We start from the raw sequence: 19,324 nt of genomic DNA, 5'->3' as shown, positions 1-19,324 counted from the left end.
ATTTTTACCATTAACCACAGCCATTTCATATGCCAATTCTTTTGTTGAACTGTCAGTCCATAGAACATTGTGGAACATTTTTGTAGATTGTCTGCCAATTCTTTCTCCTCAGCACTGGATCTGCATCTGCGACTGGAATAGATCTGTGCTTTAGAACAGACTATTGTGATGTTGCCATCGTTGTTTCCTCTCATGGGGGCAGTCTCTTGACGGAAAGTTGTTCTGGGAACTCCTGTGTCTTTTGATACAGCTTTTGAAGATCCATTCAGAAATTTGGTCACTGCTGCCGCTAAGGCATCATCTGGAATCAGTTTATAGTCTGTTTTTCGACAACATTGGCGAGGCATTGTGGAACATCGATTCTCCAAAGATTTTTTTCTTTCCCGTCATCTATGCTTGCTGTATTCTATGGGATGAAAAATTTTATTAATAAAGAACAAACCAAATGAGTTTTGAACAGTCTGTACAGTAAATTTAAGCAACAAAGTAATTTATGTTAAGAGGTACTTGTGCTAAGAAGTGCTTGAGTTAATAATTACATTATATAGATACTCCTAATACAAAGGAATGCATGAAAAACTATCACATATTTATTCATAACCCAGTAATGTGAAGATATAAAACCAGTATGAGCAATGTAGAGAGGTGGTCACCAACTCTTCCGACAAGGAAAATCTGAACACAAAAAAAATAATAAAATCTGAACACAAAAAATTAATAAAAATTAACAATGACTGAAACGTTTATTTAAGAAATATGCTGAAAGGTAGGCTGAATCTTTGCAGATGCAGAAAAACAAAACACTGACAATGTCATAAAAGCTACTATGGGTTCGAAGGTAAAACTGAAAAATTGAAAACATTACCTCCAAAATAAGTTAGTGCTCACTCTCAGTCATGTATTAAGAACATTAATCAACAATGGGTCAGTTAGTCCTCCTTACAGAAACAAAGTTAAGAATTAATTTCATAGTTGGATTTTAATTAGACACATGGGTGGCCAAGTCTCCCCACTCTCTGCGTTCATATGTGTCTGTGTGTATAATTTTCCTAGAGCCCACACCACTGGACCGGTTATGACCAAACCTAGCATGATGATGGTCCCCCACCTAAGAGTGGTGCACACTATTTTCTAAGGAAAGGTCAAGGTCATAGTATATATATATATATATATATATATATATATATATATATATATACTCTTCTACAGCCCACACACTGGCCTGATCATGACCAGACTTGATATGATGATGATCTCTGATCTAAGGATGGTGGATATCATTTTCAAGGTCAAAGGTTAAGGTCATATTTGGTGTGGCTCTTCATGAAAGCCTAGGGATGGTGCACACCAAGTTGAGGTTCGCCACCATCTTGGGAGCCACTACCATGGCGCTGACCAACTTTGTGAATTTGAATCAAATCACCCTCCTTCTCGTCCCCTATCCCCTCAACCAATCTTGATTAAGTTTGAAATGATAATGGTCCATAACATAGGCCAAAATTTATTGCACTGTATCTATTAACTTTCAAAATAACACTGCAAAAAAAAAATGTTACGGATCATAAAGGATCCTTTTTTGTAGAGATGCAGATAATTCTTTTGATAAATTTAAGATAATACTTTCTCCTTTCGGATACACACAAAAGATGCCACTTAAACGAAATAGAAACTAAACTGAAGAATAAAGATTGGCAAGATTAGAAACTAATAGACTAAGAGTTGCTGCAATTTGATCTAATGAAAACACTTCGCATAGAGAAAGACGTCTGGAATTCAACAGAATATGTCAAAGAGAAAGGAGAGCAAGATTAACAAAATTGGAAAGAGCAACCCAACGTGAAGCTGACAGAACTAGATATGCTGCATATTTCATTGCAAGAAAAAATTCAAGAAAGGCAAAGAGATGGTTGGGAATAGGGAAGCAATACGACCAGCAAATTAAACAAATGAGGAAACAACAAGATGTATACAAGGTCAATTGAGAGAAACAATAGAGCAAATGAAACAGAGAAACAAGAAGATGTACACGAGGTCAGTTGAGAGAAGCAAGACGCAGAGTAAATGAAACAGATGAGGAAACAAAAAGATGTAAACAAGGTGAGTCAAGAGAAGCTAAAAGACGAGAAAATGAACGAATCTTTCACCTATGCCAAGGAGGTGAGCGAGAGACTACAAAGAGAGAGAGAGTATGACTTTGCCATAGCAAATGATAGAAAAAAAAGGCAGCTGGACAACGAATAACTGCTTTGAGACAATAAGAAATAGAAAATTACAATAGAAAAAGGGTTGCTCTACAACAAAAATGGCTTTCTCTCACTACAGCTGAGGGAAAATGGAAAAAGTATGACAGCATTGCTCAGTTGTGAAATGTAAAGGAGAGAACCCTGGTTGTTGTTCTTCTTCTGGTAAGGTGCCCTTGATAGCTTTCTACTACTGCCTTAGTTGCTGCAACATTTGCTCTCAGGCAAAGGCCCCATCTCTTAAGAGTTCTACGCAGTTACAACAACTGTTTTGCAATGACTTCATTTGATCACAAAAAATACGGCAGTGTATGGATGGAATCCTTCTTTTAGAATTTGAGGCCAGGTTTGCCACAAAAATGGGAGTTTTTTGTCACCTAAAGATGGAACAGCAAAGTTTATTCAAATCTACTTCTTGGATAGTCTGGAAGAGGAACTACATAGTCCGGGACGTGGCATTCGACTCAATCAAGACATTCTCCGAAGGCTGACTGAATTTTTACATGAAAACAACAGCCAAATTTGTCAACTGAAAACAACAAAGGAAATGATTGAAGAAAAAACTTGAAAGAACACAAAGTTGTTATAAGAGAAAACCAAAGGTCGCAAGGAGAACACCCACAACAATTCAATAGTCAAACAACAACGTATGAGATTGGAATTGAGATGTTGTCTTGCGTTTTAAAAATAATACATTGAAAAGGATCTCCGAATTACATCCTCTTTACGATATTTTAATGTACCCCTATTGTTCTCCATCTTATGACATCTATATGAAAGCATCCAATGGACGAAAAGTTACCAAATAGCAGTTTTATTCCTACTATTTGATGACTATTATCTCTGTTTCAACAATGGCTGGATAGGAAGGATAGGAATCCAGAATATATTGGTCAATGAGTCACCCTTCCGGCAACTTACACAGGAAGCCTTCAATACATGTTTGAGTGCCAGAGTGATGTCATGGCTTATGTTTGACGAATGCGCCGAGTCAACCTCTTCATCACTTTCACAACAAATTCAAAATGGACGGAAATTACAGAAAATTTTCTTCAAGGACAAGAACCTCAGGATCGTCCAGATATTGTTGTCAGGATCTTTAGACAGAAACTCAAAATTCTAATGGAATTTATTAAAAAAAAAAAAGGTTTGGCAGGTTGAGGGCTTTCCTGTACAGCATTGAATGCTAAAAGAGCAGACTACTGCATCCTTACCTGGTAGACCCCAGAGGACAAAGTTTAGCAGAACAAATGGATCTCTTCATATCTACAGAGATCCCTGACAAAGAAGAAGACCCTGACCTCCACGCAAAAGTGATGTCACGTATGGTGCATGGACCTTGTGGACGATGGCATCCAAATTGCCCATGTATGATCGACAACAAATGCTCCAAAAAAGTACCCTAAAGAATTTTTCAGTGTACCAAGCAAGGCCATGACTCTTATCCCAACTACAAGCAAAAGAAACTAAAAGGTGGAGGCAATACTGGTACAATAAGGATGAGGAAAAATGGTCGGTATGTTCATTAAAAGATCACAGACTAGTAGACTGTTCCCTACAACACGGTCTTCTTTCAGCAGTTCAATGCTCACATTAGTAGAAATTTGTACCCGAGCGTACATCAAAGTCCTACACAAAGCAACAGTGGATATCTAAGATTCAGTAAGCCAGTTGACTGAGTCTTGAAGAAAAATTTCCTCATATCAACGTAGACGATCATGATTTTATTTATCGATGAAGATTTGCAACCAATATATTAAGTTTGAAGCAAACTGTAATTGGTTATTCCATTATCTCCAGGATTCATTTTAAATCTTGTGTTATTGCTGAATGATGGTTTTCAGGTCTCACATTGTTACAATAGTTATAATCCAAATTCTTAATTTCCCACAATACGAATTTTCTCATGATGAATGAATATTCTAGATTATTCTACATGTTAGTTCAAAATTTCACAGATATGACACTGATGCAAGCAGGTATAGGATGAACGCAAAGTGTCCAGTTTTAAATAAAGTTTCAGCTCAGTTCATATTGAAAGAAGATAAATAGGTTCAGAAGTAGGACTCTTATATACAATAATAATTGATATTATTATTATTATTATTATTATTATTATTATTATTATTATTATTATTATTATTATTATTATTTACTCATTAGTGTTTTTCACATGAGTCATTATCAGTGATTGCTCACCAATAATAACCTCTTGTGTTTCCTGAAGTCTGAGTGACAGCAAGTCTCTTCAGATTTCTAGTTCCCTCCACATCTTTTAATAATCATTGCAAATTATTTTGCATTATCACAACAAAGGTTTCTCGTTGATTTCTTGTAAGCAACAGTCGTTGATCTTCTCTGTAATTAGACTGGCAATAATCCCCTTAAAGTTTCAGTTATATCCTTTTAGTGACAATCTGATAAGTACTCTTTCACCTCGGTCTTTTCATCCTTCTTGACCTTTCAAAACCATTTAATCAAAGCTGCTGCCACATGTGTATGTGTGCACTTTTATTATTTTGATAATTATTATTATTATTATTATTATTATTATTATTATTATTTAGTTATTTTTATTTATTTATTTTTTTTTTTGCTAGGTTGTATGTATTCTGAATGGAATCAGTGGACTACTTGCAGTAAAAGTTGTAACAATGGCCATCGAGACAGAAGAAGAACTCGGAATATTGGTAATGGAAACAGTCCTTGTGATCTTCCTCTGTTTGAAACTCAAGATTGTAACTCAGAAATTTGCCAAGGTAATGCTTGATATTTCATGACATTATTCTCTGCATTTCTTTTAATAAGTTGAATTATTTTTGCTTTAAAATATTTCAATAGAAAAAGACAACCCCATATATTGTCATGTTGATGCTTTGCATTGTGTATTACACTGCTATAGTCATCAGAAAGTTTAAAAAAAAAAAAAACAATCAGAAGATCACAAAAAGATCACATTTTTGTGCTCTTTGTCTTCTTTTTGACTTTTTGATGAAGGGAAACTGTGCGAGTAAAGAGTCTGGACTATCTGTGTTTACTTTCAGCACCTCATGTGTAAAGGTTATTTTCTTCTAAACATTTTATTAAATACTAGAATGATATAACTTTGAATGTATTATATATTATTTATTAATATTTTAAACAATAAGCCAATTTTGAGGGTGATTCTACTCACATTTCAAACTCTGTACATTTCGATAAGAATTTTTTTTTTCAGTTTCTAAAGTGTTTACTTATTGCATGATATTATTGTATGATATTATTGCATGATATTATTGTATGATATTATTGTATGATATTATTGTATTATATTATTGTATTATATTATTGCATGATATTATTGTATGATATTATTGCATGATATTATTGTATGATATTATTGCATGATATTATTGTATGATATTATTGCATGATATTATTGCATGATATTATTGTATTATATTATTGTATTATATTATTGTATGATATTATTGCATGATATTATTGCATGATATTATTGTATTATATTATTGCATGATATTATTGTATGATATTATTGTATGATATTATTGTATTATATTATTGTATGATATTATTGCATGATATTATTGTATGATATTATTGCATGATATTATTGTATTATATTATTGTATGATATTATTGTATGATATTATTGCATGATATTATTGTATTATATTATTGTATGATATTATTGCATGATATTATTGCATGATATTATTGCATGATATTATTGTATGATATTATTGTATGATATTATTGTATTATATTATTGTATGATATTATTGTATGATATTATTGCATGATATTATTGCATGATATTATTGTATGATATTATTGCATGATAGTATTGTATGATATTATTGTATGATATTATTGTATGATATTATTGCATGATATTATTGCATGATAGTATTGTATGATATTATTGTATGATATTATTGTATGATATTATTGCATGATATTATTGTATGATATTATTGTACGATATTATTTTATGATAATTATTGCATGATATTATGAGACTTTGTCACCATAAAATGTTTATTGATTTAACACGTAGGTCCTTTATTTACCTTACTTCTAGTGTTTTGTGCATCCAAATATAAAAATATCTGAAGAAACCTTGAATATTTTCTAAAATTAATTACAATAGATGGGAAAAAATCTCACCATGTATTGCATAGTATTAAAACAAAACAATTAGACATTCTACCATTCCATTTGGAGAATACTTTGCGAATGAAAGTAGCAAAGAGTGGCTCAGCAACTTAGCTATGTCTTTTGTAGTAACTGCAGTAGAATGTGCTTGTCTAATACAGGGTATTCAGGATAAATATATCATTTTTTGAAGAGGAAAGGAAAACACAATATCTTGACCAATAATTGATGAATTCTCAATGTTTAAAGTTCATTTCTTAAAGGATTTTTTTTATGAATAGAGCTATCTTGAAGAAACAATCGATCCTCTACTATGGCTGTCATGCAGAATCTAAGCCCAAGTTCATTTGTTTTTTTTACAAGACTGATAATCAGGCAGTATAATCGTGTTGGGTTTTTTTTTTTTGCAACTGTTCTTCAGACAAATTGGAGAAGAGGGGTGGCAAATGTTTGGACTGATGAAGTAGTGGAAGTTCTAAGACAGTCAATTTTGATATCATATGGAGCTGAGTTCTACAGTTTTTGCAGCTTCTCCATTAATTCCATTGTCCGGGCAGTCAGAAAACTTGCTGTGAACCTTTTCACAATTCACATCTTCCCATTCTCCACCTCAAATCTTCCCTGTATTCATGCATCACTAAGATTTTTGAATTTTTGAATTTGATACACATCATGATAATGCAAGTCACTTTCTTTAAATATTCTGGTACTTTCCAGTCATTCATGATCTCATATCTACCAATAGTATGAAGAAATAACTATCCATTGCACTTTACCGTTATTAGATATTTCAAATTTTTCTGAAAGGAAAGAATATTCAAATCAAATCAAGTATTGAATGTATCTGTCCCATTAACCATCAACACACATGGCATCAGATATGATACCAATACCCTTTATTGAATCTTTGTCTGCAAGGTAAAGCTATTCAATGGTTGTTGTCGCTGCTGCTATTGCATCAGCGTTGACCTTGATCAGAGTGAACCGATTTCTTCCCCGGCTTACATAATGTGCTGAATCATGGCGGCATAGGCATTGCAGTCTTGAGTAAGTCTGCAAAGATGATTAACCATTGGTGATTCTATCATTCAAGACTTGTGATCCTGAGAGCTCAACCAACTCTTCTTTACTGGTTGTTGCCCACAGCCTCAGCTTCCACCTCAGAGGCAAAGAGGTAGAGAGCATTACATTGCAAATAATTACTCCTCTGGATGACGAATTGAACGCCTGAATCACTATATATCTATATATCTATAAAAGTAAAAGTGTCTGGCTGGCTGTGTGCGGGTGTCTGTCTGTCTGTATGTTTGTGCACATTTTCCTACACAATAACTCTGTCAATTTTTAGTCTACAGACTTGAAATTTGATATACAGAGTATTGAGATTTGAGAAAATCTTTGTAATCTGTTTTCAGCTAAAAATTTGGCTGTTAAGGTGTCAAAGTTCAACGATTTGACATTTGAGAACTCTACCAAACTCCTCCGTCAATTTTGGGTTTAAACACTTGAAATTTTGGATATAGGTTCCTTGGACATGGATCTAACTTAATAACTTGATTTGAGCCCAAAATAATACATGTTAAGGGGACATAATAGGGGTCAAAGTTTTTTAAAAATTTGACCGCTTCAGTCTCGACCAAATTACTCAGACAATTTCTGATTTAAACATTTGAAATTTTACATAAAGGGTATTCAGAGATAGGACAAGCTTTTTAATTGGTTTGGGTCGAAAATTTGAGTTACCAATATATAAATGTATGTATGTATGTATGTATGTATGTTTGCATGTCTGCTTAAAACTTTCAACAGAGGCGACGGATTTTTATAAGGTCGGTATCATTTTGAAGGTCGACCTTTCAGACGAGAAATATCGAAAAATTGGCTAAAAACATTAATATCTTAACCTTCAACTGCGCACTTTTCTACAGGAGGGGGTCGCTTTTTTTTTTTTTTTGTCGATATTTTCAAAAGTCATCCTCTCCTTTCGATTGTCTAGCCTTAATTAAAACCTACGTCACTTCCGATTTGGCGGTGGTCGTAACAGCAAAGACGTCAGGTTTTTTCCTCATTCTTTTCTTCCTTTGCGGTACGGGTTCGAGCCTGCCTTCCTACTACCACTTTTTTTTTTGCTCAACATACACCTCCAAACACCCGGGCAGTGCCGGGCACCCATGTGCGTACAAAAATCTTCCTTGTGAAAAAAAACATAATCAAATTTCCCTTATTCTATGGAACTTTTGATTGTATATCTTGAACAAAAACTGACACTATATAAAATGTTAACTTTTGCTAAATAAAAAGCACAAATCTAGTATTTAATTTATTTGTTTAGACACGAAAATAATATTATCCAACAATTGTGACAAAAAAAGTATGAACTAAATGTGATCGCTTTATCTATATCCACTGATCAAAGGAAAATATTTTATTCGTGTAGAAATCATTCCACATAGATCTAAAATTGTTCCATAGCCTGAAAGAAACAAAAAAAGTTCCAAAAATAAAAAAGGATGTTAAATACAATAAGTTGACAAAAAATAAACAATTTCGACTTATTTTTATTTATTTATTTTCTTACTGGTTGTGAAAAGGTCCAGATTATTATAAGTTGTTTCGTCGATTGAAAAAAAAATGTTAAAAAGTCAAATCATTTGTTTCTATACTTAAAAATCATTTCTTTGAATACTTTTATTTTTGAACAATAATTTTTAAAAACTGTTCAAGAATTTATGACAGCGATAAGGACAATAGATTAAATCTGTAGTTAGTTTGGTTCTTAGATCTAGCATTAGCTAAAGCACTGAATTGTGAGGCCACAACACATATACACACACACACATACAACACATATACACACACATACAACACATATACACACCCATACCACACATATACACACACACACATACAACACATATACACACATACAACACATATACACACACACACATACAACTTCAGAGAAGTAAATACAGTAGTTGTTTTTGTACTCTTTTCCCAAGTAACAATCATTATCTAAAATATTTATTTGTTGTCTTTTAAAGCTGAAACCATGTGGAGTTCTTGGAGTAGCTGGAGTCAGTGCACAGCAACTTCGCCAAACACATTTGGTTCTGCGATACGTAAACGAACATGTCATCGTGGAATCACGGAAGAATGTGCAGGACAAGCACTAGAAACCACACCATGTATAGCTGCAACACTAAATCTAGGTTCATATCTTTGTTCAATTTTGCTAATTACTTATTATTTGATAGATTTTACAATTTTTTAACAAATCAAAGTCAAACTGGAATTTTTATATTTAATTATTGACCAAAGAATAAAAGGAAGTCTTCTTTATTTTTATTTATTTATTTATTTTGACTGATCCTAGATTGCTTCAATGTTTTTGCCATGTACTTAGATGAGTGACAGGTGCTATATGTGAAATGCGGTCCTAGTGGACTTGCAAGTTAAGATTCAGTACCAAGTTGCAAATCAAAAAACATAACATAAGTCATTCATCTGTGCTGACTAGACACTAGCTGGAAAGAACAAATCAAATTCAGAATGCAACTTTTATACTATTGTATAATATATGTTTTTTTGGTGTCCTAAGCTAGGATTGCTGACAAGTAATGAATGTGTTCTTGAAAAATATATTTATCTCATTAGGAGCAAACACATTAAATATTTCAACCTTTTTGCAGTGCAAGAATGCACCAATGGCCGAGTGTGGACGGAGTGTGCTAACAGATGCCCTATTACTTGCATGGACATCCGTCGGAGTGATGTATGTGTTGAATCAGATGAATGCACTCCTGGGTGTCGTTGTCCAAGAAATCAAGTAGAGTTAATGGATCAATGTGTGCCTATTGAGAAATGTCCTTGCTATAACAGCGATGGTATATCTGTCTTCAGGAATCTCAAAGTGACTGAAACACATCCATGCAGAGAATGGTAAGATGATTTCCTATTTATAAAACCCATTCTAGATAAGAGTAGTATAGCCACCAGGGGCAAAATTGTAACATAACTTCTACTCTCTCTATTTTCCCTTTCCCACTCCCCCCTTTCTTTCGTTCAACTCATTCCTTTCTCTAGATATACACATGAATAACTTGAGTTAACATAAGGCAAATAACTCTGTGAAAAACTACTAACGTTTCATACAATAATATATAGAAATCAGTGTTTGCCAAGACTGTATTTGCCCAGGGCAGAAGGAGGACTAGGGCTCTCAGAGATCAACCACCAACATAGGGCAACAATGGTGAGCACAGGCCATTATCTGAGAAGCTCCCAGAACCACACCCTCTCAATGGTATATGAACATCAAGAGATAAGAGGCAACAGAACAACATCAGTCACCAAGCTGTCCAAGCATTTTGGCCATAGATGAGGCTGAAACACTAAACAAGCCTGCCACAGAAATAGCAAAAAAGTGTCAGCAGAAATATACCGAGACCTTCCAAAAGAGGAACCTTAAAGAGTGGAACTAACATCAGCGTGCAAAGTATTTTCTGGGGGAATTCTCCCAGGAATACATAGACAAAGAAGGTTTCTTGGACTGGCTCAAAAGAGGATCCCTCCACCACAATCAGGAAAGGATTATAATGGCTGCTCAAGACCAGGGATTGATGACCAATGCATTCAAGAAGATGGCAGGGATCACTAATGACAACAAATGTAGATTCTGCCACATGAAATTGGAAAGTGTGAGTCATCTAGTATCAAGTTGCAAGGTTTTTTTAGGGGATGGATACTACACAACGAGACTTGATAGAGTATGTAAGTACATCCACTGGACCATCTGTAAAATATTACACATCCAGTGTAGCAGCAAATCCTGGGAACATCAACCTGAAAGAACAGTTGGAAATGGCTTATGATCATGTAATCCATACAGCCATCTACCTTGAAAATGCTGCTGTGAAACCTGACATAGTTATATAGAATAAGTCAGAGAGAGTTGCAACCTTGGCTGAAGTGAATGTTCCTAATGATGGAGGTCTGAAAGGGAGAAACAGACCAAATATCAAGGTTTCATGTATGATATGAAAAGAAATTGGAATCTTAAAGAGATATCAATCATACGTTATCATAGGTGCCACGAGGCTTATGAAGAAGAACCTGAATTCCTACCTAACTAATATTCCTGATGAACCAAGTGTAAAAGAGATCCAGACAATTGTACTTAAGGGAACAACGAGGATACTAAAAAGAGCTCTCGGTTGGTTTCAGTAAAAAGCAGGGGAATGTTGGCAGCTGGTTTAGCTGCCCAATACTCAGCATTACAATCTTCAAAGAAAGAAAATAAAAAAAACATAAAAAAAAGGAAAAAATCAGAATTATTTTCCATTACATAATATTAAAAGATTTATGCATGTCTTGATAATATTAAAGAATATAAGTTGCCATTTGACCCCCAAATAATGAATGGTTTTTTTTCTAAATTTTAGGTATTATTTTTAGGGGCTATGTCAATTAAAAAAATACCAACTTTGTTGTGTTGTGTATTTTAAAATTTTAGCTGGACATACAAACACATATTTATTTCTTTATATTATTGACTAACAGAGAGACACCCGACCTTGCCTGGTCGTAAAATAAATATGCTTAATATATATTAATTCAGGCAAATTTTGTATTTATTATTACAGGACCAATTCTCTAGTGAATATATATATATATATATATATATATATATATATATATATATATATATATATATATATATAGAGAGAGAGAGAGAGAGAGAGAGAGAGAGAAAAAAAATAAAAAGGAACAAACCGTATTATGTGTTCATCAACGTTTCGTCTTTATTTCGAGACTTCCTCTCGAAATAAAGACGAAACGTTGATGAACACATAATACGGTTTGTTCCTTTTTATTTTCTCTATTTTGTCGGAATACTATTTCGATTATTTTCATCATATATATATATATATATATATATATATATATATATATATATATATATATATATATATATATGATATATAGAATGTTTGCGTTGGGTTTTTGAATGTGTATGTGTTTCCTTCTATTATTATGTCACATACTCGCGGTTTGTTGCATTTTGTAACCCCTTTTGTAGTGTGTGGAACGAGTTTTGAGGAAGTTAGGATGTGTTTTAAGTTTTTGAAAGTTAGGATGTGTTTTAAGTTTTTGAAAATAATTTCTGAACAGGATGCTTCACAGAACGTCTGAAACGCGTTAAAAACGATTTCAATGATTTAAAAACATTATTACAATGATCTAAACATAATTCTCAATGAAAAACCAAGACACGGAATAATAAAATAATGTTAAAAAATACACTTATATATATATATATATATATATATATATATATATATATATATATAAGGGGGTAGTCACCAACAATGTGTATTTTTTAACATTATTTTATCATTCCATGTCTTGGTTTTTCATTGAAAATTATGTTTAGATTATTGTAATAATGTTTTTAAATCATTGAAATCGTTTTTAACGCGTTTCAGACGTTCTGTGAAGCATCCTGTTCAGAAATTATTTTCAAAAACTTAAAACACATCCTAACTTCCTCAAAACTCGTTCCACACACTACGTTCTGTGAAGCGTCCTGTTCAGAAATTATTGTTTTATTTATATATTAGATTATTTCGATCTTAAATTAGAAATGCACACAAACGTATTAGTTTTTATATATAAAATTTCTATTCATATATCTAATATATAACATTACATTGCCTAGATTTTAAAGGTTGATTTAAGCCAATAAATCCAACTTGGATTCTAACTAGCCAATTTTTATTGTTGTGTCATGCCACTTACTATAGACTAATATACTTTGCTAAAAAGAATTTTTTTCAATATCTACTCCACCCTGGCAATGTGGTAATGTATAGACATTATTAAATAATCACCTTAAAATAAAATCGCTTGACGGTAATAACTATTTCTAAAAGAATAAAAGTTATTCCCTTTCAGCAAAAGCATTTCTCTAGGATGTATCCTAGAGAAATAATGACAATGTTCGCCTTTTAAAAATATAAAGCTTTTGGATTTTTTTAAATTCACGCATTCTTGGTTTTTCTCTTTCAGTATTTGCAGTCTCAGTGGCAGAATTGTATGTCAAGAAAAACCAAACTGTAAGTTTTCTTCTTGATTTTTGGATAAAGCTACACATTAAAAAATTAGGTTAGTTCTACCATATTCTTTTTTGTAGTCACGAATTTCTCTGTATATAAAAAATTGACCTTGTTAATACTAATGAAATTATGTTTTACCAGCAGGCTACCAGGTGTTGCCCGGTCATAAAATATACATACAAAATTATATTTTAATTCATACAGAAACTGAGACATATGCATGCGAGTATTGTTGTTTTCTAAACAGTTCACTTCTTTTAAGTAAAAAAAATACTCTAAATGATCAAAACCAAAAGACAGTGAGTCAAGTATGATAACCATTAGATCAGCTTGACACGTTCTTTGAAAAGTGTTTTAAACCTACTTATTCTTCACATAAGGAATCTGTCATGTGAATGATTCATGCATGCACATTCATGATACAGCAAATAGATAAAAATCCGATGACAACCCCACATACAATTTTTTTTAATTTTGACCCATTAATAGCCTTTTTTTCTGGATGAAAACTAATTAATAATGTCTTAATACTCTATATACCAAATTTCAAATTTGTAGATCAAAACTTTATTGAGTATATAGATTGAAAAGTGTCCTCACACACCCACACCCACCTACACATTCTCACTTTTATAGATATATATTTTTTATTTTAATTAAACTTGAAAGCTATAATATAATATATGAAAGGTGAAAGGTAAATTATCCAATGACGGTAAAATCCATTTTACCATCATTGGATAATTTACCTTTCACCAGACTATCCATTCACGTGAAATCATCTTTTTCTTCACCATATTCCCTCTGCTTCACGTTTTGTTATCAAGTAATATCTTTGACTTACTTGCAGTTTCATCAAATACTTTAAATATGTTTTTAACTCTTTTTCAAAATGTTTTTTAACATGTTTTATTAACTATTTGCTCTTATATATATATATATATATATATATATATATATAAAATACGCATCTAGTGCGCTTGAAAGCCAAATCACAACGTAATATTAGGAAAATAAACAAATATTTTATTTGTTTGAAATTTATCATAAATATATTTCAGTGTGTTGTTTTATATATATATATATATATATATATATATATATAAGCTTTATAACTTTAAAATGAAATGTTAATATATTATTTATATAGTAACCAATTTCATTTTAATAAAACGTTTTGAAAGTTGTAACACTTTATATTAATAAACATGTCATGTCTATATTTTTTCTTCTCTTTAATTATTGATAATTTCAAATTAAACATTCAAAGAAAAACTGTGTTTTTTTTTTCAGGTTGTTTGTGGTCAGAATGGTCAGATTGGGGAGCTTGTAGCACTTCCTGCGGTATTGGTAATAGGTACAGATACAGGTGAGTATAGGATTACTAAAGTTACGAGGTTCCTTCAATAAGTTTCCAGACTTTTTTCATATGGACGCTTTTATTGATAGTACACACATAAAAAAATCAATCCCTCTTTGAAGTAATCTCCTCCGACTGCAATGCACTTGTTGTAGCATTCCAACAACTTCTTGAAGGCTCCATGGAAGTCCCCTTGTGTGAGCGTGTTAATGACTCTTGTCACAGCCTCTTTCATCTCCTTAACTTTTTCATAACGACAACCTCTAAGTTTTTCCTTGAGCATGTCAATGACTCTTGTCTAGACTATAGGGATGGTGGGAACTGTCAACTAATCTGCGACAAAGATGGAGTTGTGGACTGCTGCATTTGTGCAAATCTTCTGCGCCTTCAGTTCCTTATGAATAATTGTGTGTACAGTTCCCACACTGACATAAAACTGTGAACTTATTGTCTCTGTAAACACACGACAGTCCTTATCCATGAAATCCTTTATTTGGCCAATCAACTCTAGTGTCTGACTTCCTTATTCCTTCCACACTTCTCATCATCCCTTACAGATTCTCTTCCTTGAATCTCTTATGGCACTCAAAAAAACTGAGGCTCGATTCATGCAAGATCGTCCAAAAGTAGTCTGAAGCATTCCATACGTTTATGTGGCATTTTTCCAAGTTTAAAATAGAATTTTATTGCATATCGTTTTTCTAAAGTGTCTTTATGTCCAGACTATACTTTTGAAATTCAACAACTGTGATAATCAGGCTTTAGTAGGATGTATTCCAATTCCTGCTGTAGCTGTTCATTTGAACTTGAAATTTAATAAATTAGTCAGTCATCTCATAAGATGTATAGTCATAACATACTGAATTGTCAAGAGTCTATGATAATTTTAAATGCCTAAGTTTGGAAACTTATTGAAGGTACCTCGTAACTGAATGCAAATATGATTGATGCTTCTTACCTGAAACATTCATCCAAGGATAAGTTTATAACACCCTCAGATTCAGTAATAAATGTTAGAGGGTCACCACTCCAAAAAAGCAATAAAATTATCTTTCTGTAGTGAAAACAGAACTATATAAGTGAAATTATCGTCTTTAACATATTTTTAATTTTTTTAATGAAGCCCTGGTAATAGAGATTTAGAATGATCAAAGTTTTCTCAAATTTTAAGAAACAGCATGATTTTTGTCATTTTTAAAATGTTTTAAATCTCATTAAATTAAAATGTAAAAAAAAAAGTGAAAAAATAATTTATATGAACCTTTAGAACAATTTGCATTGGTAGGAAGAAATTACTACTAAATTCAATGCTCCTAAGTTTAATAACCTAAAAGTATTAAGTCGACACACACACACAGACATCTTTCTCTCATATTAGTATGGATTTATTATAGAGAGCTACCAATACAAATATTACAGACACATGCTGTGCTCTTTATAACTACTTTTAATAACCTGCAGAACCTTGGATCAATAAATAGCTTCTACTATTTATTGATCCAAGGTTCTAAGTAAATATTTTGTAAAAATATCAATTCTTGATTGGATAAGAATGTTAATATTGGGTTGGGAAGAATGTTCTTGTGGATTTTTTAATTTTGATTTCAAATGATGTATTTTTAAATAAGTTTTTGCCATTACTTTATATATCATTTTAAAAACCATTTTTCTCTCTATTAAATTACGATTGTTTTAAAACAATTGTCTTCTTTTCAGAACCTTAAATACTAAATATAAAAAAAGTAAATTCGTACAATTTTCTTATTTCAATTTAAGCAAAGCCGAAAAGTTGCTGAAACAGCTCACATTATCAACGAAGCATTTGGCTCAGGAACCACTACTGAATGCACAGCACAATGGTGGTTTAAAAATTTTGTGGTGCTGACAAAAGTCTTGAAAATAATGAGCATAGTAGTCAGCCATCGGATGATGACAATGAACAATTAAGAGCCTTAGTCAAAGCCAATCCATGCACAACTATTCAAGAACTTGCTTCAGAATATACAACGATTTCCAATCACTTGAGAGATTGGATGGACAAAAACTTGAAAATGGTGCCTTATGAACTGAATAACAACCAAAAGAAACAGTATTATGAAGTGTCATCTTTTCTTCTTTTAAGTCACAAAAACGGTCCATTTCTTGGCCGTCGGGTTATGACTTGCGATGAAAATTAGGTTCTTTACAACATCCGGCCACGCTCAGCTTAGCTGACAAAACTCCATGACACTTACTGAAGCCAGAGTTGCACCAAAAGAAGGTCATGCTGACTGTTTGGTGGTCTGCGACTGATCTCATCCATTACAGTTTTTTTAATGCAGGTGAAACTATTATGGCGAAAAAGTACTGTCAACAAATGAGATGCATCAAATCTTCGACAACAACACCCAGCATTCCTCAACAGAAAAGGCCCAATTCTTCTCCATGACAATGCTCAACCGATTCTGCAGAAGTTGAACAAATTGGGCTACAAAACTCTGCCTCCTTTGCTATACTCTCCAGACTTCTCATCTACCTTTTTTAGCATCTAGACAACTTTCTGTATGAGAAATGCTTCAAAAACCTAAACGATATCAAAAACGTCTTCAGCAACTTTATTACCACCAGAACGCAAGATTTTTATGTTACTTGTTTCGCATTAGCAAAACTGTATTGATTCCGATGCTGCCTATTTCGATCAATAAATCTTGTTTGAGACGAGATATGTTCATCCGAAGTTAAAAACCGCAAAAACTTTCTTGTCAACTTGATATAAAATCTTATTTGAGCAAATTAGAAGTGCAGAAAGTATATCCTTCTGCAATATTTTTTAAAAACAGTGCTGGAAGCTGATTAAAAAACGAAAACGTTTTTACAAAATCAGTCTTAGTTTCTCTCAAACCTGCCACAATGTGAGCATAAATAGTAACATTCAAAAGGTCTTAATTTATAATCACATTTTTGAACACAAGACAACTTAATAGGTTAAAACCCTTTTACTTCACACATTCCCCTGTTGCCCATGGCAACCAGTATGTGACATGCAAATAATTGAGACATCAACGAGAAAATTGACTTTTATTTTGGTTGTTTTTCCAAGTTGTTTTCTAAATATATATAGTTTTCTGAATATATTTTTGTATGTCATTCTTTTGGTAATCGTTCAATCATCTCAAAGCCTAGTAAATTTAATAGGCATAAATTTAATAAGAATAAATTTAATAGGAATAAATAGCTACCTATGCAAATTGTTCTAAAATAGTATTGTTTATTATACAATGGTTTCAAAGAAACCTGAATCATTGGTAAATGACACAAAACCATTTGGAATCCAAGAATTAGAATAAATTTCTATCGTTTTAAGATACTCCTTCAGCAGAATTAAAACTTTTTTGCACTTAATAATGGGTCCACACATTCTCCTTCATAAATCTAAAAATGTCTGAACATTTCATATATAGCATGTATATCATATATAGCATGTATATCATATAGCATGCATATCATATATAGCATGTATATCATATATAGCATGCATATCATATATAGCATGTATATCATATAGCATGCATATCATATAGCATGTATATTATATATAGCATGCATATCATATATAGCATGCATATCATATATAGCATGTATATCATATATAGCATGCATATCATATATAGCATGTATATCATATAGCATGCATATCATATAGCATGTATATTATATATAGCATGCATATCATATATAGCATGTATATCATATAGCATGCATATCATATAGCATGCATATCATGCATATACATGCTATACATAATATACATGCTATATATGATATATATGCTATATGATATACATGCTATATGATATGCATGCTATATGACATACATGCTATATATGATATACATGCTATATGATATGTATGCTATATGATATACATGCTATATATGATATGCATGCTATATGACATACATGCTATATATGATATACATGCTAATGTATATCATATATAGCATGTATGTCATATAGCATGCATATCATATATAGCATGTATATCATATAGCATACATATCATATAGCATGTATATCATATATAGCATGTATGTCATATAGCATGCATATCATATAGCATGTATATCATATAGCATATATATCATATATAGCATGTATATTATGTATAGCATGTATATCATATAGCATACATATCATATATAGCATGTATATCATATAGCATGTATGTCATATATAGCATGTATATCACATAGCATGTATATCACATAGCATGTATATCATATATAGCATGTATATCATATACAGCATGTATATCATATACAGCATGTATATCATATATAGCATGTATATCATATATAGCATGTATGTCATATATAGCATGCATATCATATATAGCATGTATATCATATAGCATGCATATCATATAGCATGTATATCATATAGCATGTATATCATATATAGCATATAACA

At 32.2% G+C, this 19,324-nt stretch overlaps 1 protein-coding gene across 1 annotated transcript in view; it reads left to right on the top strand.

Annotated features, from left to right (window-relative positions):
* LOC145292232 (uncharacterized) overlaps positions 1-19,324 on the top strand; it is a 351,246-nt gene that overhangs the window by 305,465 nt on the left and 26,457 nt on the right. Inside the window, exons 111-115 of the mRNA XM_080138555.1 lie at positions 4,841-4,999; positions 9,443-9,610; positions 10,091-10,340; positions 13,470-13,516; positions 14,810-14,885. Of these exons, the coding sequence (XP_079994681.1) occupies positions 4,841-4,999; positions 9,443-9,610; positions 10,091-10,340; positions 13,470-13,516; positions 14,810-14,885 (700 nt within the window). The remainder of the gene's footprint in view (positions 1-4,840; positions 5,000-9,442; positions 9,611-10,090; positions 10,341-13,469; positions 13,517-14,809; positions 14,886-19,324) is intronic.

Source organism: Euprymna scolopes, chromosome 13, assembly GCF_053919585.1.
Source record: "Euprymna scolopes isolate OS-2025 chromosome 13, ASM5391958v1, whole genome shotgun sequence".
Classification (NCBI taxonomy): Eukaryota; Metazoa; Mollusca; class Cephalopoda; order Sepiida; family Sepiolidae; genus Euprymna; species Euprymna scolopes.
This window is presented reverse-complemented; position numbering and strand designations above follow the sequence as displayed.